This window comes from Scardinius erythrophthalmus, assembly GCF_964197995.2.
Source record: "Scardinius erythrophthalmus genome assembly, chromosome: 4".
In the NCBI taxonomy this organism is placed as follows: domain Eukaryota; kingdom Metazoa; phylum Chordata; class Actinopteri; order Cypriniformes; family Leuciscidae; genus Scardinius; species Scardinius erythrophthalmus.
In genome coordinates, this window is record NC_138224.1 from 2,829,751 (window position 1) to 2,854,900 (window position 25,150).

General features: G+C 42.4%; 1 protein-coding gene across 1 annotated transcript in view; it reads right to left on the reverse strand.

Moving 5' to 3' along the window:
• Positions 1-25,150, reverse strand: part of atxn7l1 (ataxin 7-like 1) — a 35,041-nt gene that overhangs the window by 7,838 nt on the left and 2,053 nt on the right. Inside the window, exons 2-10 of the mRNA XM_081364058.1 lie at positions 14,811-14,876; positions 11,852-12,035; positions 10,557-10,969; positions 6,600-6,682; positions 6,266-6,510; positions 4,946-5,108; positions 3,384-3,505; positions 1,561-1,899; positions 511-784 (exon numbers count right to left, since the gene is read on the reverse strand). Of these exons, the coding sequence (XP_081220184.1) occupies positions 511-784; positions 1,561-1,899; positions 3,384-3,505; positions 4,946-5,108; positions 6,266-6,510; positions 6,600-6,682; positions 10,557-10,969; positions 11,852-12,035; positions 14,811-14,826 (1,839 nt within the window). The 5' untranslated portion in view covers positions 14,827-14,876. The remainder of the gene's footprint in view (positions 1-510; positions 785-1,560; positions 1,900-3,383; positions 3,506-4,945; positions 5,109-6,265; positions 6,511-6,599; positions 6,683-10,556; positions 10,970-11,851; positions 12,036-14,810; positions 14,877-25,150) is intronic.

Below are 25,150 nucleotides of genomic sequence, written 5' to 3' on the forward strand. Positions count from 1 at the left end.
GTGGCCGCGATTCGCGGCGATTGTGGTTCCGTCCCGGGTTACCATAGTGACAGCTGTGAGATGCTCCCCCCCCCCTCCTTTTTTTTTTTTTTTTTACAGATCTGCATGATTCACGTAGGTCACATTTTCAGGTCGGAAAATCCGGAATTCCGGATTAATCCGGAAAAATCACATCCCTGTTTCACGAATGATCGTCTGTCACGTGACAAATGAACGAAAGACTCGGAAGGTAAAGTAATTATTTATGTTCCCTGTAAATTATTTTCGACTGCATTATAATGATTTCTTAATTCAGAATATGATCAAGATTGCGTAGGTGGATGTGTTCGGGGAATTTGCCTGTTAAAAGTACAACATTTAAAGCCCCTTAAATGAACGAAACGACTCTGGGGGGGCATTAGTTCATTTTGATGAATGAGATCGAACAAGAGATTCAGGAAAATTATCCGAACTTCCCAAGGATACATTTCTGCATTTCGACATCGTGTTGCTAGAAAGAGTGTGTTTCACCTGTGTGTTGAGGACGCCGTGGGCCGTCTCGACTGACGACAGCAGAGCGGAGCTGCTCTTCCTGAACATCCCGTCCAGTGCTGGGGATTTGGTGCTTTTACTGGGTTTGTCGCTCGATCCGGCGCTCTTCCTCTTCCTCCCATCAGAGGAGGTGTAGGACAGTGTGTTGTGAGACGAGACGGCCCCGTGATCCCCGGTGAGCGCCTGCGGGAGGGACACATCCACACTGCCGAACCGGGGCTTGGCCCGCATGCTGAGGGCGGCCGTCCCGTTACTAGGGGTGCAACAATACAGTACATCAATATATCGCAATACAAAACTGCAACAATATGTAGCGTGGATAGTTCACCCAAAATGAAAATGAAAAAAATTCAAGTTTTAGTGTCAGTACTACATTAAACTACTATATATAATGTTGAATATAATGTATAATAATGCAATGGGGGAATATTTGTGTCCTGATAATGCCAAATGTCTTGTTACCAGTAAAAAGTGCTGCATTATTTTAAATATATCTCGTCATTGAGAGAGTGAAAGCATATTCGTCTACAATAATTGTGTGTTTTCAGCTTCAGAATCATGAATATTGTTATTCTGGTGTCTCTATTGTCCTGTGCTTTGGGTTTCCAGCACCAAATCTATTCATTTACACACACAATGTAATATCAAATTCAGCATTTTAATCAACAGTACATTTTTTGTTAATCTTTTATCACGTCTTGGCGTATCGCAAAAATATGGTATCATGAGTTCAGAATCGTGATATGTATCGAATCGTGACATGAGGGTCTCGTTACACCCCTAGACATACTCATTATTTACATAAAGAAGTCTTAAAGGTACAGTAGACAAACACAGGGTTGAAGAGAAGAGAAGCATGAAAATGGCTGTGAAACACTAAATTATGTCTGTTTTTCAGAGCATTATAGTGGATTACTGAATTATTGCACACATTTTAAATCTCATGCACTGTTAATTTTTTCATATTGGAGTATCGCAATAATATGGCTTTGTGAGTTCAGTATGGTGATGTGTATGGAGTATCATTACCCGTTACTGATGTGCGGTGGGAGATGGTAGCTGTTCCCGCTGTTCCCGCTTTTCCTGTAAGCCGCTGATTCAAAAGCGGGAGGCGCTTTCCGTCTTTTGGGTCCCGGTCCTTCCCCTGAGGCTTTGGGTGTCCTGGCCGGTTTACTCCTCTGCAGTCGGGGTCCGGGATCGGGTCCGGGATCAGGGTCCCTGATGCAGAAAACACCAGCGCCGTTATGAGAGAGAGAGGAGGAGTACGAGAGCATCGAGACGCTGTCCACAGGAGCCGTGAGAAACGCTGAGCCCAGGGGAGAACCTTCACACGAGCTCGTCATGCTCTCCACCGCTAGGGGGACTTTCCTGTGGCAAACAGGATATGACATCACCGGCCTGTGGTAGGAAGCTATGTGGCACGTTAACCTAAATAATGTGCATTTACAGAGCGAAAGAAAGCATTGTGTGCGATTACACATGTGACTCAAGCCAGTCACATCTCATTTGTTTCTGCCTAAAGTTAAAAACCTAAAACATCTGGGTCATATTTCACCCCCAAATCAAAGACAAATTAATAAAGAATATTTTGCATGAAGAAAATTGCTAACACTTCACAAAAAGGTTTCATTAGTTAACATTAGATAATGTATTAACTAACATGAAAAACATTTGTTAGGGGATTTATTCATCTTTGTTAATATTATTCAGCCGTGTATTGTTTGTTCATGTTAGTTCACAGTGCATTAGCTAATGTTAACAAACACAACTTTTGATTTTAATAATGCATTAATAAATGCTGTAGTATTGTTCATTCTTAATTCATATTAACTAAAGTAGTAAACTAATGAACCCTTATTGTTACCAGAAAATTAAATCTATTTTTGGGATGCATTGCAATATTAATTTCATCAAGTTATATTTTTTATAGCATTATTAATATAATTTATATTTTAGGCTATATTATTATTTATAGGTTATATTATTATTATTAAAAAATAACATTAAATGGTCAGATATTACTGAATAATAATTAAAATTATTAAATAAATAAAACTGTAAATGTGCTTAACTGCCATGAAAATGTTTACTAATGATTATTTACTTTTATTATTAACAATCATATTTATGACACTCTTCAGTTTAATAATCTTAAAAAATAGTATAAATTCTAATTATTATTAATAAAAATGTATGTTTAACCACTTGTTTAATAATGTCTATTTATTTATAAAATTTTATATAATTTTCTTAATGCAAAATATTTTTGGTAACACTTTATTTTACAGTGTCCTTGTTACATATGTTACATGTACTTACCGTAGTAATAACAGTAAATTATGCATAATTACATGCAACTAACCCTCAACCTAATCCTAATCCTACCCTAACCCTACAGTAAGTACATGTAGTTGCTTAATATTACTCAGTAGTTAAATATATAATTACACTGTAACAATGACACCTTAAAATAAAGTGCAACCATATTTTTTTCTTTAGTTTTTTGGGATGAAAGAAATATATTTTATAAAGAAAAAAAAAAAATTTTCACTGCAACAGTGTTCATGTGGTTATTTTTACGGCACTTAAATATAAATCTTTATATTATTATTTATAATAAAATAAAAGTGAATAATTGAATATCAAAATTATGTGCAAATGAAAACATCCAAAATGGTCCTAAAACGTCTTTATTTTCCTAACACACATTTTTTTCTCCTTTTGATTTTGGGATGAAATATTTGAAAGCTTTTGTGAAATTCCCAGTGATGGAAAAACAAGTGCATCCACCCATAAATTCTCCCCCAATGTGTCCATAATAGCACAAGCACACAGAGAAGCGTGTAACTCGCCTCCACATGAGAGAGTTGACGTGTTTTTCCACCATGCAGTGAAGCGCCAGCCTGACCCGATCCCACCGTCTGTCGAACACGTAGTGACCTCTTCCCATCATCCGACTGCTGAACGCACAACACTAACACACACCAGCACAGACAGAGAATGTGTTTCTCAGATTATATTCCTTAAAGGGCTAGTTCACCCAAAAATTTAAATTACCCCTTGATTTACACGCCCTCAAGCCATCCTAGGTGTGTATGACTTTCTTCTTTCAGACGAATACAATCGAATCGGAGTTATATTACAAAATGTCCTGGCTATTCCAAGCTTTATAATGGCAGTGAATGGCCGTTTCTGTTTTGAAGTCGATAAAAGTCCATTCATCCATTATAAACGGGGGGTTAATAAAGGCCTTCTGAAGCGAAGTGATGCGTTTGTGTGAGAAAGATATCCATATTTAAAACTTTGTCGACTAAAATAACTAGTCTGGCCAAACAAACATACGCAGTCTACTTAAGCCTAAAGCGCAACTTAAAGGGATACTTCACCGATTAGCATTAAGCTTTGTGTCAGTAGAAACCCGGTGGTATTTTCGAGTGACCGTGCTTCCCCCCCTCATGTCCCCCTGAGACGAGAGATTTCTGGATTGTGTGTCTGGAAATAAACCTCAGGTGACGCAAAAATCATCATTTAGCTCATCAGAGGCTCTTTAGTCCAGAGGCGAGAGACTCCAGCCAGTAGGAGGAGCTCGTCCCGCATGTCTTCAACCCGCCCATAGGGGGATCTCACCATAAAACACCGTCTTTTCAGTTTCCAGTCGACTAGTAGCCTAGCTGTATCATTTCTCCCGACACTGCCCTCTGTAACCAGGAGGCGTGGCTTGGGCGTGGCCTCGTAGGGCAGCGAAGCAAGTGCATTCTGGGAGTTGTAGTCTTTCATCCACATGAGCCAAAAATACATTTTCTGGCTTTCCTCAGTCTAGAAGGCACCAACTTCTAAAATAACTTCACATTTCTACTACATAAATGACCCAATTTAAATACACATTCATCTTTCCAGCGGTGAATTATCCCTTTAAACGAGTAATGCAACGCACTGCTGATATTTGCGCTACTTCTGACGTCACAAGTTGTGTAAGTTGCGCTTTAGGCGCAAGTAGACTGCGTAAGTTCATTTGGCCGGAAGCTAGTTATTTTACTTTAGAAAGTTTTAAATATGAATATTTTCTCACACAAACGCATCACTTCGCTTCAGAAGGCCTTTATTAACCCCCCAGAGCAGTGTGGAGCACTTTTATCATGGATAGATGCACTTTTATGGACTTCAAAACAGATACGGCCATTCACTGCCATTATAAAGCTTGGAAGAGCCAGGACATTTTTTTATATAACTCCGATTGTATTTGTCTGAAAGAAGAATGTCATATACACCGAGGGTGGCTTGAGGGCGAGTAAATCATGGGCTAATTTTCATTTTTGAGTGAACTATCCCTTTAATGCTTGTAGAGCAATATAAAGGGTCCCAAAACACAACAGACAAACAGCAGTGCAGTGATGAATGTTTTAGTTCAGCTCACGCTCAGGGGTTGTGGGTGTTGTGGAGAATAATGGCACATCAGCTTCTCTGTCTCTTCGGGAAGATCCGCTTCTCCTTCATCGCTGGACAGACGCGAGTCTCCGCTGATTCTCTGCCAGTCGAGCGCAGGTTCAGGAGCAGAGTTGAGCACGACACCACACACTCTGCAGAGGAGGACATGACCATCTGAGAAACCTTCTAGGCAAGGCGAGGTTATTCATAACAGTCGTTCAAAGTGTTCAACTCTCTTTACTGTGTAATGTTGCTGTTTGAGCATGAAAAAGAGAGTTATCCTCTATATCAGTGTCAGTGTTTCTGAACTCCCTGAAACGCCTCCATTGTCTTGAGTTTCTTCCGGGAACGAACACGTCACAATATTCCTCATTTAAATAATTCATACGCAGAATAAACGGGCGGGGCCTGGTTGAGTTAGTTAGTAGTGTGTTAAACTGGCGGTTATGGTAAGGGGCGGGACATTTCCCAAACACACTCGAAGGGCTCAACCAATCACAACACACTGATCCAGCCAACCAATCAGAGCACAGTGTGCTTTTCAGAAGGAGGGGCTTCATAGAGACAGGAAGTAAACAGAGCGTTACTGACAGACTGGGAAGAGAGGAGCCGCAACAATGGAGAATATGAGGAGAATAATCAACATTCAAGCAGGAAAACCTGTTCTAGTAGAGCACAAAATAAAAAGGCACAATAGTTCCTCTTCAAAAATCATAAAATAATCAAAACAGATGCATAAAAAAAATAAAAACACCTGTTAGACTAGGGCTAAGCATTATACGATTCACAGATGATTTTTTCTGGCAATTTAAAATCAAGTAACGTAAATATTGCAATGATTTTAAAATGCACTTTTATTTGCCCATCAAGTTTCTTAAAAAAAAAAATTATTTTATATTTAATTATTTTTTTATCATTATTTATTTATATATCTCACAATCTTTTCTTGTCCCAATTTAAAGTTTAGTAGCAAAAATACAGATAAAGTTGGTAAATTTGATTCAATTCTGTGAATCAGTTCCAACGGTTCATGTCCATGAATCGATTCAGAACTCAACGATTCAAAATGCACCCCCACTAAAATGTTTTAGTATAAATTTAGTTGGTGCGCATAAATAAAAAAAGGATTGGATATCATGTGTTCATATATTGATAAACATGCCTTGATTGATTTAACAACATTTTTACTGTTTTACTTCTTAAAGCAAATATTCTGAACCTAACTGGCAACAATGGTTCAAATGATTGTGTTAGCACTTTAGTACGGAAGGAGACTAATCCTACAATCAGTGTGGTCGGCAGAACGTACCTGTGCAAGTGTGAATTGGCCAGCCTCAGTTTGAGAGTGGGAGTGGTCTTGCCATTGGTACAGCTTGCGGATTGGCTGGGTGCTGCGTCATGTGACTGTGTGACCTGCACTGATTGGCTGCCTGCTTGAACTTCCTTTTTTTGCCCCCCCTCCTTCTCCTTCGCCCGTCCCTTATGCTCCGCTAGCAGAAAGTTGAAGTCTTTCCTCCGTCCTGGGACGGCTCGCCGGTGGGTCAAAGAGTGAGTCTAGAACATACATAATCAGACACATGTTACGAACACCAACACAGCGAACATTCAAATCAACCGATGTGATTATGAGTGATGGTACCAACCTTACAGGTTAACGAACGAGTGCAGGGCCGCTTCGTCTCTGGGTCTAAAACCCCACAGTGTTTATTAGCATCAAACACTCGCCCTGTGCAACAAAACAGAGAGGGACTTTATATTGTTATTTTCAGCTAAATATAATTTATTTGATGTATTATATTATGCACCATTTCATAAAATGCAGTAATTATTTGTATCTTTTTGTATGTATGTGTATACATATACACACACAAGCATTTATACAGTATATATATATATATATATATATATATATATATATATATATATATATACATACAGGGTTCTCAAGTCTCACGCATTGGCCGTGAGACACACGCAATTCAACCAGTTCACACGCTCTCACGCCACACCGTGTATTTCTCACGCTGAAAAGGCAATGCCAACCAAGTTGTCCTGCAAGCTTATAACGTTGTATATACGAGGCGCAGGCACACAAAGTGAAGTTTCCTGCCGCCAGCACGTATCTCGGCCAGATTGCGTTTGTTACTAGGCAACACAGATGCGCGAACACACGGAAGTTGACGGAAAATTCTCGGCCACCGTACGTTCGTTACTAAGTAACCAACAACATCGTGCGAACACACGTCTGATGGAGAAGGTAAGTTGGAAGAAAGTAAGCTCGTCTAACATTTTTAGGCTAGAACATGAAATATATAAATGTTACACACACACACACACACCTTAATACTCTATGTCATTTGTTCACAATGTCCCACCACACAATAAATCATTATACCATTTCGACTAGACACATTCAAAATCCAACTGTTTGGAGCAATATGTTATATTTTTGTATTTTTTGTAATTTTGAAATATAACATTTAAGAGTATATTTGATGTGATGAATTGCTCTGTCATTTATCAGATTTACCAATTGTTATAGTTTCAATTTGTGCTGGTTAATTATGAACAATGGGTAAAATTGGGGGGCGGGGATGGGCGGGGGCGGGACTCCATTAGGGCTCCTCCCCTAACCGCATGTGATCTCACTCCAAGCTTTTGATAAAACTTGAGAACCCTTTATATATAAATATATATATATAAAATATATTTCAAGTGTAAAAAAATTAAAAAATAAAACTTTTATATATACATACATTTTATTTTTTTATTTTTTTACACTTGAAATATATTTTATTTTTACATTTTATTATTTTATTTTGTAATTTATATAATTTAAATTGTTTTATTTATTATTGATATGTATTAGTATGTTATGTTGGTACATATCAAATAATATCTCAATATGAAATGATTCAATACGTGCTCATAAATTGTGGAAAACATGCCTTGATTAAATATTTATTCTGTTTTACTTCTTAAAACAAATATTTAGAACCTCAGTGGCAACATTTATTTTATGTGTGTGTGTGTGTGTGTGTGTGTGTGTAATGTATTTTTTTTTTGTACGTATTAGATTATTGAGTATTTATTTTCTCAACATGCTAATGTCAAAATGCATTGGAATCAATTTCGAGTGTTGGTTGAATAATATCTTGTGTGCGATGATCTCAAATCAGTCATTTCCCAGGTTTCCTCTCATTTAGATGTGGCCTATGTGAACAGTAGACAGCGAAGAGACTCACCAGAGGGTTTATCTCTGAGAAACTGCGGTTTCAAACACAGAGTCCTGATTACAGCAGTGCGAGGATCTGCCGGCCGAGAGCAGCATAAATCAAGCCGAGAGCCGAGAGCCGAGTAAACAACATACGGAGAGGGACGAGGAGACTAACCAGTGAGTGACGACTAAACATTCAAGCTTCCAGGCGAACGACAACTCTTCAAAACATAAACCACTGGACTTGAGTTTGAAAACAGGTGACGGGATTCATTTCCTTTAATGCTTTTTCATCCTTTTGATTTATGTTTTTATTTCTCTCTCTCACCCGTTTTACAACAAGAACATACAGTGCTTAGCATAAGTGCACACACACATGCTAAAGTTGACTAAAAAGAGGAATTAAAAAATCATCGTTTAGAAAGTGATCTTAATGCCTTAATTAGAAAAATGAGGAAAACTCCAACCTTTAAGGACACTTGTGAATGAATAATGTATCGTAAATTAATAAATGTTCTTCCTTAATGGTTTTATTTCAGTTAGCCTAATGGCTGGTTTGATTTAGCCTGGAAATCCAGACCTAAATCTGAAAGATTAATGGTCTGGCGTCGACCAATGAAGATCGGCCGGCTCGAGGGGCGGCACCAAGCATGCATTTGAAAATCTCACTGCACGCAATTGGATAACACTACGACCAATCACAACAAGTTATCGCGTAGCTACCAGCGGAGCTAACTGGTAGATTAGACTCTTACCGTATCCGGTCGGGAAAACAGCAAAAACGCCCTTCTTGCAAAGGAAGGATTCGAGTGCCGTCTTCTGTTCCTCTTTTAGATAAAAAGCCAAGTCGTTCATCGTAGCGGCCAAAGCCGTTTCAAACAACTGGTGTTCATCCATAGCCATCTTGCAATGTTTACTAATGACTTCGACGTCACAGCGCTGTCGTCATCTCGCCTCTGGCCCGCCTATATCAGATAACCCGATGTGATTGGTGCAGCTCAGATCGAGGGGCATATGTAATGAGCATCATTACTCGACACCAGAGTAACTCGCTGAGCAAATTCAACTTGTGCTCTCGTGAGAACTCTGGATTACCAGGGTAGGTTTGATTTGCATTGAGAGATAATCTTATGGAAACTACCCCATGCCAATCTCTAGGTAAGGGTGTGTGATGATGTGGGGCTATTTTAATTCCAGAGGCCAAGGGAACTTTATCAGGATGCATAGTATCCCAGATCCATGAAGTAACTGGCCTTTAAAAATAAAAATCTGCCTGCCTCTATGGGAATTTAACATAGGGGTGTCCAGACTTATGCACCCTGTATTTTAAAGGAAGAACATTTATTTATTTACGATACATTATTCACTCACAAAGAAAATTGGTGTCCTTAAAGGTTAGAGTTTTCCTCCATCTAATTAAGGCATTAAGATCAATTTCCAAACGATGCTTTTTTATTCCTCTTTTCAGTCAACTTTAGCATGGGTGTGTCCACTTATGCTAAGCACATATCTACTAAGAACCAGGAACTCCCGCACACTATCAGGACTTGCAAATGAGTATCAAAATTTTATTAGCAAAGTTTCGGTCTCACGACCTTCATCAGGCTTATCTATGAGTGAGACCGCAACGTTGCTAATAAAATTTTTGATACTCATTTGCAAGTCCTGATAGTGTGCGGGAGTTCCTTGTTCTTTGTAGATTTTTTAACCTCTATTTATTTATTCCACGCACCGATCGACTGCAGGTGTGCGATGGTGTTTGCTAATTAAAACAAGAACATATAAAATTAAATCTAAAAACAAAAAACAAAGATTTTTGTATTATTTTAAATTGTTATAGTATTTTTTAACATTTTAAAATTACTTTATTTTTACATTTTCAGTTTTCATTATTTTGTTGTGCTTGTTTGTCATTTTTAATATTTATTTTTTTATTTCTATTTAGCTTTATTTTTTATTTCAGTAATTAATTTTAGTACTTTTATTTCAGTTATTAGCCAAGGCAACATTGCAACTTTTTGATTATGTTTTTTTGTTTTTAAATATTTCTTTTTTATTATTATTTCAGCTTTATTTGAATATAATTTTTTTTTTTTTATAGTTTTAGTTAACAATAACACAGTATAAAACATACAGTGACTAAACTTTTCAAATTCCACTAGATAAAACGACTTTTCTTTATTGATGACATCACGAAGGCCATACAGGCAGAGGAAAATAATATTAACCAATAATATCGAAGCACAACCCTCTCCTATTCCAATCAAATCATGTTGGAAGTTAAAAAGTGGTTTCCTACATTATTTCTAGTTAAAAAGTTTCTCCACAAAAAAATAAAATAAATTTTCTTCACTTTTCTTCTCTAAAAGTGTTTTCTACTCACCCGAAACTCTCCGAGGCCTCCCACCTTTGGCTCCATTCTGATGCTTCTTGTCTGGAGGAGAAGGCGGGACTATCGGTCTCCTGTCCAATAGGGATGGAGACGTGGAGGGAGAGGGGGCGGGGCGTTTCTCCAAGGGTGACCGTGACGGGCTGGGCCGCCTGTCAATCAGTGAGGGAGGCGTGGTGGAGCGAGGAGTCCCGGGACCTCGACCGTTCAGGAACTTCTCCTGGATCTTGTGAGATGCTGGTGACGTCGAGGAGGACTTGAGAGGAGCGGACGACGGAGAGGAAGACGAGGAAGAGAAAGAAAGAGAAGAACTCGCTGTGGGAGACGAAGAGTTGACTTTGATGTGCGCTCCCTCCGATCTGTTGAAACACGGCATCTTCTCCAGACTCACCACGGGTAAAGACACGCTGGAGAACAAAAGATTGGGCATTTAAAGCACACAAAGTGTCAGATTTTATTAGTCTAACACAAGTTTTGGGACAAAATAGACACACAACCATTTAAAGGTTTGGGGTCAGTAAGATTATTTTTTACTAATATACTAATTCAGCAAGGGTGCATTCAATTAAGACAATAAAGACATATAAATTGTTACAAAATTGTTATTTCTATTTCAAATTAATGCTGTTCTTTTCAACTTTCTATTCATCAAAGAATCCTGAAAAAAATGCATCACAGTTTCCACACACAAATATAATATAATATAATATAATATAATATAATATAATATAATATAATATAATATAATATAATATAATATAATATAATATAATATAATAATAACAGCACAACTGTTTTCAACTCTGATAATAATCAGAAATATTTCTTGAGCAGCAAATCAGCATATTAGGAGTAATGATGCTGAAAATTCAGGTTTGATCACATGAATAAATTACATTTCACAATATATTCACATAGAAAAAAAGTTATTTTAAATTATAATAATATTTCACAATTTTTACTGTATTTTTGAACAAATAAATGCAGCCTTGGTGAGCAGAAGAGACTCTAAACGTAAATATTATAAACATTCATTTTGACTAACTATGCCTATTTATATGTAGAATTGTTTTTTTTCCAGATTAGACATATTTCTCTAAAGTTTGATACATAATGAACGAAGCTAAATTAATATTAATGTTATTTTTTTTGTCTTTGTGAACATGCCTACACACCAGCGAGCTTTACAGTCACATTACAGCAGTAGATGGCTTTATTACACACTCTCCAGAACACTAAAGTGAACCCATAATCCTGTGTCTGTCAGTGAAAGGCAGTGTTTTACCCACCAGGCCTTGGCTCGCGCTCCCTTGGGCGGATACACGGCCAGCGGGGCCTTGCTGAAGCGCGAGTGTGGATAATCCCGAGGAACCCGGAAGGGAAGCGGATCCACCTCGCTTTGAGCCGCAGACATCTTGGCCTTGACAGGAACCAGAGGAGTCCTGGAGCTGCTGGGCGAGCAGTGTCTCCTCTCTGAACACACAACCGTTGTGAAGAAAATAAAATAAAAATTTGTCCTTGAAAATAAGAACTTGTTCTTAAGTGACTTGCCTGGTTAAATAAAGGCTTTAAGCCCCTCTGTTCTTCTGTAAGACTAAACACTAAATAAATAAACTCTCGGCACAGACACTTGAATACAAATCAAGAACGCAGTGAAGCAGGTAAGAAAAATGTATTTCTGTAACAGCTGAAATGCAAAATATCATCAAACTCGAAAATACACATCTATATCATTGAGAACGCATGGGCCAACAGGACACACACTGTATAAAGGACACGGGAATGAGAGAAATGCCTCTGATGAGTCCAGGTATAAAAATAAGGCCTTCGAAATCTTTACAATTGTTACGGCTGGGAAGGTGTCGCTATAATACATCTATGAACATACGCATCACACACACACTCCATCTGAACACCAGAGGGCGTCTCACACACACACTCCATCTGAACACCAGAGGGCGTCTCACACACACACTCCATCTGAACGCCAGAGGGCGTCTCACACACACACTCCATCTGAACACCAGAGGGCGTCTCACACACACACTCCATCTGAACGCCAGAGGGCGTCTCACACACACTCCATCTGAACGCCAGAGGGCGTCTCACACACACACTCCATCTGAACGCAAGAGGGCGTCTCACACACACTCCATCTGAACACCAGAGGGCGTCTCACACACACACTCCATCTGAACACCAGAGGGCGTCTCACACACACACTCCATCTGAACACCAAAGGGCGTCTCACACACACACTCCATCTGAACACCAGAGGGCGTCTCACACACACACTCCATCTGAACACCAGAGGGCGTCTCACACACACACTCCATCTGAACACCAGAGGGCGTCTCACACACACACTCCATCTGAACACCAGAGGGCGTCTCACACACACACTCCATCTGAACACCAGAGGGCGTCTCACACACACTCCATCTGAACACCAGGGGGCGTCTCAAACACACACTCCATCTGAACACCAGAGGGCGTCTCACACACACACTCCATCTGAACACCAGAGGGCGTCTCACACACACACTCCATCTGAACACCAGAGGGCGTCTCACACACACACTCCATCTGAACGCCAGAGGGCGTCTCACACACACACTCCATCTGAACGCCAGAGGGCGTCTCACACACACACTCCATCTGAACGCCAGAGGGCGTCTCACACACACACTCCATCTGAACGCCAGAGGGCGTCTCACACACACACTCCATCTGAACACCAGAGGGCGTCTCACACACACACTCCATCTGAACACCAGAGGGCGTCTCACACACACACTCCATCTGAACACCAGAGGGCGTCTCACACACACACTCCATCTGAACACCAGAGGGCGTCTCACACACACACTCCATCTGAACGCCAGAGGGCGTCTCACACACACACTCCATCTGAACACCAGAGGGCGTCTCACACACACACTCCATCTGAACACCAGAGGAGGTCTCACACACACTCCATCTGAACACCAGGGGGCGTCTCAAACACACACTCCATCTGAACACCAGAGGGCGTCACACACACACAAATATGCCCCGCAGCAGAAGTACGATAACACACATCATTCCAGGAAATCCCTATCGGTCATCATCGCTGTCTCTGAATAAACAGAAGATTGAAGCGCTGTGATTAAACATGACTAATAAACACACGACTGCCTTATTCTGTGTAAGAAGCACGTCATCTCACAGAAGGAGGAGCTCAGCTGTTGTTATGAAGTGAGTTTGGAGTAAAAGCATGTTATTAAAGGTTGTATTTTATTGGACAAGAGGTTCATAAATGCTTCTCATGTTTGGAAAGATGTTTGTGTTGCTTTTACAAATGCCCGTTATAAGCGACTCAAGAGTGAGCAGCGTTTACAGAGCCGTATGTCACTGACAAGCTGCACATAACTAATAATCACAGCCTTCGCGATTTCAAAATCAAAATTTCAAAATTGGTTTAAGAGCAATTACATGTAAATTGTGATTAATCGTGCAGCCCTGCAGAAGATCATCAGACTTTCAACAGGAAGTCACACTGGAGAACCTCTACAGATAAAAAGCACTTCCCAAATCAGTGCATTAAAAGAAAATGGCACTGTGCACACTTCTGCTAATATTCCACACAACACACTTACAATATTCAAGAGAGGTTTGTGATTAACTTTTTCAATTGTAGTAATAATATGTACGTCGAGGAATCTGAGGCTGAAATGAAACTGCAGTTTTAAATGTATGAAACTAAAAGTTAACCAGTAATGGATTTTAGGAAAATGCTTTTAGCTAGATTTAGATAGATAGCTTACATGTGAATGCAAACAATATGCGATACAATAATGAAATATTATTTTATTAATATTTTATTATATTTATATTTTTACTACACACACACACACACACACACACACACACACATATATATATATATATATAGGCTATATATATTTTTATTTTATTTATTTATTTGTATTTATTCACAGCAATAAAACAAACTTATCAACTTTTTCTCCCTTTTTTGCTGCTGAGGTCTAAACCAGAAATGCTATTAAACAACGCTTTCTTAAAATTTTCATGAGACAATGCACATGGTTTATTAAAATAGTAGCAATGCTTTTGATGTTGCTTCACTTTATATTTCAAGCAAAACCATCATGAATATCCCACAAATACATAATCCAGTCCAAGGTATTAATACGCCCCCAAAACTGACACACCTGATTCTCCAAAAGAAAGTGCAAATCCACTTACGGTTCTTGCTATGCATGGCTGTGGAGGGGTCGAGGTCTTCTCACTGTTCAACTGTTCCCCAACTACCTGCAATGACAAAGACTCATTATCACACACAACACAACACAAACGACATATATAATCCATGTAAGGTGTTTCAAAACATTACGCCGTCTGAGCCAGACTAGTCTGAAAATAAACAAGGATGTTTTTCTGTTTTTCGTAGTGAATAATGATAATAATGGTTGGATCTGGCAGCTCACTAACTGGCCTTGGCCTTAACATCGAGTCTCATCTGCCAGTGAATCTCAGCCAAGAGCCACAACAGTGTTTGCCAGGTCTCTAAAGAGCAGATTTCAGAGGCTGTGTTTGGACACGGCTGATGGGGAGAGCCCCTCGCTCGCCCGGGAGAGAGAGAGAGAGAGAGGAACAATGGTCCGTTCGCTCTGACCGCAGGGGTAATTCAGCATTGGGACGGTCTGAATACATGGCAGGTGTGCAAATATGCTTGGAGGCGTATCTAGTGCAGCTGGGCTGAGAAAAAAATAAAATAATTAAAAAAGGCCGAAGTCCATCGTGTTCACAGGTATGCTGATGTTGCTAAAACTTAACTCTGACTTAACTATTCGCACGGGATTAGTATTACCCGGTGAGTCATTTGTAATAATTGCAGAGGGTGTCTGTGATCTTAATCCCGTGCGAATCGGCCATGTCTGTAATTTGTAGAGTAAAAATTCCCCCGCAAATGACCAACCATATTTGGCCGGACACCCCGAGGTCCTGTGATGATATCAGTCCCGTGCGAATCAGCCATGTCTGTGATTTGGCGCGTTTGTATATCATTTTTTCAAGGTTTTTCTTTCCTGTGCGCTTTTTTATCCATCTTTCGTGGAGAATAAAGGCTGCGTTGGAGTGTTTTGATAGTATTTTGGGTGCTGGGTTATATCGCTATACAACATACAACTATACAATTTGCAGAAAGACAATATATAAAAAACAAAAAGAGTGATTAGATGGAGATGGACGACATGTATAGCAGCATGCGGTAAAGAACATTCTTCTGTTTATGATATATCATACAGCTAGACCTATAACGACAAGACATTCCCAAGCTATAGCCTATTGACATCACATCCGGGAGATACGTCAGTAAATTCGAATTATCCCGTGCGAATGCGCCACACGAAATTCAGATGTCATTTCTAAATCACACGAGGTCCCCAGATAACACGAATCCAGTGTGAATAGGGCTTAATCTATAGCTATGTTTCCATCCAATTATTTTTATGCGCATTTTGGGATATCGCATTAAAAAACTGCTGGATTGACACACCAAAATGCGCATAAAAAAAAGTATGCTGCGCTCGTTTGAGTCGGATACATGCGCAATAAACTACGATGGAAACACATTTACCGAATAAATTCCTCAATGCGCATTGTGACTTAACTGGACTAGCCAGCGGACCGATCTCAATCCACAGCCTCTGAAATCCCTAAGAAAAAGTCTGTCGTCAAAATGGGATAATTACCTTCCAGAACTGTCTTATTCTCTGAGATGCAACTAATTTATTATATAAATACAAAAATGTATTTGTCATTGAATCATTCATTCAAGCCATTCATTTAAAAACACTGATTAATCAAGTAATGAAACCAGTTTAGCATTTTGAGGGAGTCATTGAATCATTCACTCAACCCGATTTTATCAAATAATTCATTCAGATTAATAATTACACATTTTAAATAGACTGGAGCAATTACTACGTTTGTCAGAGCCTCTAGTAAATGACATGTTATTTTGTTTAGTTGTCTGTTCAGAATCATGGGAGAATCTCTGTTTGAAACCAAAAAACATGGTGATTCTCAGTTTGTCCAGAATCGTGTAGCTCTATTTTGACGTTCGGTCTGTCCAACACACCTTTTACTATCCCATGAGGCCACGGGAGAGGATTTATGAATGGCAGTGAAGTGACACAACTAGGTCACATGACAGTAGGCGCGTTTCCATTACAGATTTGCGCAAAACTTTTGCGATTTTTTCTAAATATCGAAAAAAAACTATTGCGAAATGACGGCGTTTCCATTAACCGATGCTATGCGACTAAAACGTAATTTTTTCCTCTCGCAATAAGTCATTCCAAAAATCATGGCAACGGACGTAGGTTTATATATATATCACAGCCACGTACCGCACTAGATATTATTATTATTAATGGAAGGAAAAGTAGGCGTGTTATCCAAGCACTGATGGCAAGGAAAGACCCTTAATACTGTGAGCGGCACATATGAAGTGTTTCTGGGGTTTTCTCACTCATTTCTGCTTCGAGGTCTTGATTGTGGCATTTCTTTGAGGTTTAGAATCCAGTATTCCTGTAATTCTTTTGTCTTATATGAGTTTAATAAAGAACTCTGTCTCGTATCCTGTCCGTCTAAGTCAGGTGACCTGTAAATGCGCAAAAACTTGTTTCCATTGCAGTTTTGCGAAATATTCCTTTTTCGAATTGCCTGAAAAACCTCCTCATGCGACCGTAAAAACTTTTTAGAAATTGACGTGTTTCCATTAGGCGTATTTTCAATTCGCAATTTCAATTTGCGCAATTTAAAGGGTAATGGAAACGCGGCTAGTAACAACAACATGATGAATGTAGTATGTCCACATCATTCATACAACCCACATTCTTACTATAAAGCACACAAGTAAACTCAAATAAGTAGTACCTACTCAGACTGGATGTGATTTTGGACACAGCATATGCAAAACTTTAAATAGTTTACAAGTAAACAATCACTTTGCTACACAAGCTCAATTACATGCTTTCTGAAGTGTGTCAGAGTTGCCACAAGGGGCGCTATAGTGTAAACTGTCTTCTTCTATGGTCAGTTTTTTCTCTCGGAGCAGAGCAACAGTTTGAAGAAAACCCTTCTGAGAAAGCTAGTTAAAAACATATTTATGACCAGCAACCTGAACAACAACAACATCCGATGGAGCGACAGAAATTCAACAGCGAATCTATCGACCCCTTCAGTCCCTAAGACAACGTTACGAAGACACACGTTACAATCACTCAGTAGAATAATTCACATATATAATTCATGTGCCGTCAGTGTGAGAGAGAGAGAGCTCTGATTGGCTTAGCTTAGCGAACGAGTCTGTGCACGAGGATACAAGCGAAAGTGATGAAAGAGAGCAAAGAAGTCAAGTTGTTAGGGCTGGTAATCTTACCTGAGCATTTGAACGCACTAATATTTTCATAATAACATGAGTCGACTGGAATGAAGAAAGTGATCAGCATCATTGACATTCAAAATGGTTTCCGGGTTTGCATAATCTGCAGTCCTAGTTTCGCTTTCTCTACTTGAATGACGAATGTAGTCTATTGATGCCTGCTGATATAGACAGATATTAACTCACACGCAGACTCAGAGCGCATGTGCTGGTGGACAGTCGCCTGACGTACTTTTGGTGTGTTCAAGCGCAGCGTTTTGTCCGCTTTCACCGCCGCTAGTTCTTTGAAGACGGCTTGGTGTTTCCCGGGCTTTACTGGCTCAAGATATGACTCCACTGAAAGTCAGTGTGATTAGTTTTATCACCTGCCAGATATAAATCATTAGTCGAAACACATCTCTCTCAAACAAGCTGCGACAGATCTGAGCAACAATAATTGCAGCCAGGATAAAACGTCAGTTCAAAAACATTCTCTTGGCATGAAATACATTATCAAACGTATTAAATAAGGTCGAAGTTGTGTAAAAGTGAGTGAGTGTGTGTGTGTGTGTGTGTGTGTGTGTGTGTGTGTGTGTGTGTGTGAGAGTGTGAGAGAGAGAGAGAGAGAGAGAGAGAGAGAGAGAGAGAGAGAGAGAGAGAGAGAGAGAGAGAGAGAGAGAGAGAGAGAGAGAGAGAGAGAGTGAGAGTGAGAGTGAGTGTGTGTGTGCATGTGTGTGTGTTCTTCCCGTCTGACAGGCACCAGCTGAGCTGCATTTGTTTACATCCGGTCCGCGACCTCATTGAACTGTTGACCACTAGCAAAGCCTCGTCTCGCCGTAAACCTCACGACACACGCTCAAATCAGACAAGCTAAGCAAACACGAGAAAAACACACACAGGTCGTCGGTCGGGGAGAAGCACTCACCCAGCTTGAGCTTGAGGGGATGGAAGAGAAAAAGATAGCAATAAAAGGAAGCAGAGAAGAACACGCGAGAGTAACACGGCTCCTGTGTGGCTGAAGGCGACCAGTCCTCTTTCTGAGGCGGTGACCCCTCGGTGACCCCTGCGTTGAACCCAAGCACAAGCTGCTGGTCGAGGGCCGGGTGGGGGGTGGGGGGGGGGGGGGTTGGGGGGGGGATGCAGATATGAAAAATGACGGGCCTTCCATACACAAGCGTGTGCTTTACCTCTCCGGTCCACGAGACACACACACACCAGCACTGAGACACACACACACCAGCACTGAGACACACAAACCAGCACTGAGACACACACACCAGCACTGAGACACACACACCAGCACTGAGACACACAAACCAGCACTGAGACACACACACCAGCACTGAGACACACACACACCAGCACTGAGACACACAAACCAGCACTGAGACACACACCAGCACTGAGACACACAAACCAGCACTGAGACACACACCAGCACTGAGACACACACCAGCACTGAGACACACAAACCAGCACTGAGACACACACCAGCACTGAGACACACAAACCAGCACTGAGACACACACCAGCACTGAGACACACACCAGCACTGAGACACACAAACCAGCACTGAGACACACACACCAGCACTGAGACACACACCAGCACTGAGACACACAAACCAGCACTGAGACACACACACCTGCACCGAGACACACACACCAGCACTGAGACACACAAACCAGCACTGAGACACACACACCTGCACTGAGACACACACACCAGCACTGAGACACACACACCTGCACTGAGACACACACCAGCACTGAGACACACAAACCAGCACTGAGACACACACCAGCACTGAGACACACACACCAGCACTGAGACACACACACACCAGCACTGAGACACACAAACCAGCACTGAGACACACACCAGCACTGAGACACACACACCAGCACTGAGACACACACACCAGCACTGAGACACACAAACCAGCACTGAGACACACACCAGCACTGAGACACACAAACCAGCACTGAGACACACAAACCAGCACTGAGACACACACACACCAGCACTGAGACACACAAACCAGCACTGAGACACACACACCAGCACTGAGACACACAAACCAGCACTGAGACATACACCAGCACTGAGACACACACCAGCACTGAGACACACACCAGCACTGAGACACACACCAGCACTGAGAGACACACACACCAGCACTGAGACACACACCAGCACTGAGACACACACCAGCACTGAGACACACAAACCAGCACTGAGACACACAAACCAGCACTGAGACACACACACCAGCACTGAGACACACAAACCAGCACTGAGACACACAAACCAGCACTGAGACACACACACCAGCACTGAGACACACAAACCAGCACTGAGACACACAAACCAGCACTGAGACACACACACCAGCACTGAGACACACACCAGCACTGAGACACACACACCAGCACTGAGACACACAAACCAGCACTGAGACACACAAACCAGCACTGAGAGACACACACCAGCACTGAGACACACACCAGCACTGAGACACACAAACCAGCACTGAGACACACACACCAGCACTGAGACACACACACACCAGCACTGAGACACACACACCAGCCCTGAGACACACAAACCAGCACTGAGACACACAAACCAGCACTGAGACACACACACCAGCACTGAGACACACACCAGCACTGAGACACACAAACCAGCACTGAGACACACACACCAGCACTGAGACACACACCAGCACTGAGACACACACCAGCACTGAGAGACACACACACCAGCACTGAGACACACACCAGCACTGAGACACACACCAGCACTGAGACACACAAACCAGCACTGAGACACACAAACCAGCACTGAGACACACACACCAGCACTGAGACACAAACCAGCACTGAGACATACACCAGCACTGAGACACACACACACCAGCACTGAGACACACACCAGCACTGAGACACACAAACCGGCACTGAGACACACAAACCAGCACTGAGACACACACACCAGCACTGAGACACACACCAGCACTGAGACACACAAACCAGCACTGAGACACACACCAGCACTGAGACACACAAACCAGCACTGAGACACACAAACCAGCACTGAGACACACACACCAGCACTGAGACACACACCAGCACTGAGACACACAAACCAGCACTGAGACACACACACCAGCACTGAGACACACACACACCAGCACTGAGACACACACACCAGCCCTGAGACACACAAACCAGCACTGAGACACACAAACCAGCACTGAGACACACACACACCTGCACTGAGACACACACCAGCACTGAGACACACAAACCAGCACTGAGACACACACCAGCCCTGAGACACACAAACCAGCACTGAGACACACAAACCAGCACTGAGACACACACACACCAGCACTGAGACACACACCAGCACTGAGACACACAAACCAGCACTGAGACACACACACCAGCCCTGAGACACACAAACCAGCACTGAGACACACAAACCAGCACTGAGACACACACACACCAGCACTGAGACACACACCAGCACTGAGACACACAAACCAGCACTGAGAGACACACACAAACCAGCACTGAGACACACAAACCAGCACTGAGACACACACACCAGCACTGAGACACACACACACCTGCACTGAGACACACACCAGCACTGAGACACACACCAGCACTGAGACACACACCAGCACTGAGACACACAAACCAGCACTGAGACACACACACACCTGCACTGAGACACACACCAGCACTGAGACACACACCAGCACTGAGACACACACCAGCACTGAGACACACAAACCAGCACTGAGACACACACACACCAGCACTGAGACACACACACCAGCACTGAGACACACACACCAGCACTGAGACACACACACACACCTGCACTGAGACACACACCAGCACTGAGACACACACCAGCACTGAGACACACACCAGCACTGAGACACAAACCAGCACTGAGACACACACCAGCACTGAGACACACACCAGCACTGAGACACACACCAGCACTGAGACACACACCAGCACTGAGACACACACACACCAGCACTGAGACACACAAACCAGCACTGAGACACACACCAGCACTGAGACACACAAACCAGCACTGAGACACACACACACCAGCACTGAGACACACACCAGCACTGAGACACACAAACCAGCACTGAGACACACAAACCAGCACTGAGACACACACACACCTGCACTGAGACACACACCAGCACTGAGACACACAAACCAGCACTGAGACACACAAACCAGCACTGAGACACACACACCTGCACTGAGACACACAAACCAGCACTGAGACACACACACACCTGCACTGAGACACACACCAGCACTGAGACACACACCAGCACTGAGACACACACCAGCACTGAGACACACACCAGCACTGAGCCACACAAACCAGCACTGAGACACACACACACCTGCACTGAGACACACACCAGCACTGAGACACACAAACCAGCACTGAGACACACACCAGCACTGAGAGACACACACACCAGCACTGAGAGACACACACACCAGCACTGAGACACACACCAGCACTGAGACACACACCAGCACTGAGACACACAAACCAGCACTGAGACACACACCAGCACTGAGACACACAAACCAGCACTGAGACACACAAACCAGCACTGAGACACACACCAGCACTGAGACACACACCAGCACTGAGACACACACCAGCACTGAGACACACACCAGCACTGAGAGACACACACCAGCACTGAGACACACACCAGCACTGAGACACACACCAGCACTGAGACACACACACCAGCACTGAGACACACACACCAGCACTGAGACACACACACCAGCACTGAGACACACACACACCTGCACTGAGACACACACCAGCACTGAGACACACAAACCAGCACTGAGACACACAAACCAGCACTGAGACACACACACACCAGCACTGAGACACACACACCAGCCCTGAGACACACACCAGCACTGAGACACACACCAGCACTGAGACACACAAACCAGCACTGAGACACACAAACCAGCACTGAGACACACAAACCAGCACTGAGACACACAAACCAGCACTGAGAGACACACACACCTGCACTGAGACACACACCAGCACTGAGACACACACCAGCACTGAGACACACAAACCAGCACTGTCTGAGACACACACACACCTGCACTGAGACACACACCAGCACTGAGACACACACCAGCACTGAGACACACACCAGCACTGAGACACACAAACCAGCACTGAGACACACACACACCTGCACTGAGACACACACCAGCACTGAGACACACAAACCAGCACTGAGACACACACCAGCACTGAGACACACAAACGAGCACTGAGAGACACACACACCTGCACTGAGACACACACACACCTGCACTGAGACACACACCAGCACTGAGACACACAAACCAGCACTGAGACACACACACCAGCACTGAGACACACACCAGCACTGAGACACACACCAGCACTGAGACACACACCTGCACTGAGACACACACCAGCACTGAGACACACAAACCAGCACTGAGAGACACACACCAGCACTGAGACACACACACCAGCACTGAGACACACACACACCAGCACTGAGACACACACCAGCACTGAGACACACAAACCAGCACTGAGAGACACACACCAGCACTGAGACACACACACCAGCACTGAGACACACACACACCAGCACTGAGACACACACACACCAGCACTGAGAGACACACACCAGCACTGAGACACACAAACGAGCACTGAGAGACACACACACCTGCACTGAGACACACACACACCTGCACTGAGACACACACCAGCACTGAGACACACAAACCAGCACTGAGACACACACCAGCACTGAGACACACACCAGCACTGAGACACACACCAGCACTGAGACACACACACACCAGCACTGAGACACACACACACCAGCACTGAGACACACACACACCAGCACTGAGAGACACACACCAGCACTGAGACACACAAACGAGCACTGAGAGACACACACACCTGCACTGAGACACACACACACCTGCACTGAGACACACACCAGCACTGAGACACACAAACCAGCACTGAGACACACACCTGCACTGAGACACACACCAGCACTGAGACACACACCTGCACTGAGACACACACCAGCACTGAGAGACACACACAAACCAGCACTGAGACACACACCAGCACTGAGACACACACACACACACACACACACACACACACACACACTGAGGCCAAAGCAAACGAGATGAATGAGGACGGGCTGATGGAGTGTTTCTGGATGTTTTCTGAGAGGAGAAAAACCTGCTTTGTTTTTTAACATTCCCCATATAGAGGTTTATAGAGCAACAATAAACAACATTTTAATAAAGTCTGCACACCACAGCTCGAAATGTGCAAAAATGTAATAACGGCTCTCACACAGGAGATGCTGAGCAACAAGCCTTTAAACTCAAGGACCACATGACCTATTCGAAATCATAAAGCCATGGAACAAAATGCAAAAGAAAAATACTAAAAATTAAAGTTTAATTCTAAACATAGAAGATTATATAAGATAACAACACCTGTATGAACCAAACACAAACTTAAAGAAACGGACGAATATCAAAATCTTTATTTAATCCCTACAATATCTCATGTGTAAACTCAAAAGGTTTTGTGGACGCCATGGACATTTGACATTTAATTCTATTCCTCCATCCATCCATCAATAAATCCATCAATCTATCCAATCAATCAATCTATAAATCCATCATCCATCCATCCATCCATAAATCAATAAATAAATCAATAAATCCATCAATCTATCTATAAATCCATCATCCATCCATCCATCCATAAATCTATCAATCAATCCATCCGTCCATCAATCAATCAATCTATCTATCCATCAATCTATCTATAAATCTATCTATAAATCCATCCATCAATAAATCTATCAATAAATCTATATATCCATCCATCCATCTATCCATCAATAAGTCCATAAATCTATCAATAAATCTATCCATCCATCCATCCATCAATCCATCTATCCATAAATCCATATATCCATCCATCCAACCATCCATAAATCTATCAATAAATCCATCCATCTATCATCAATAAA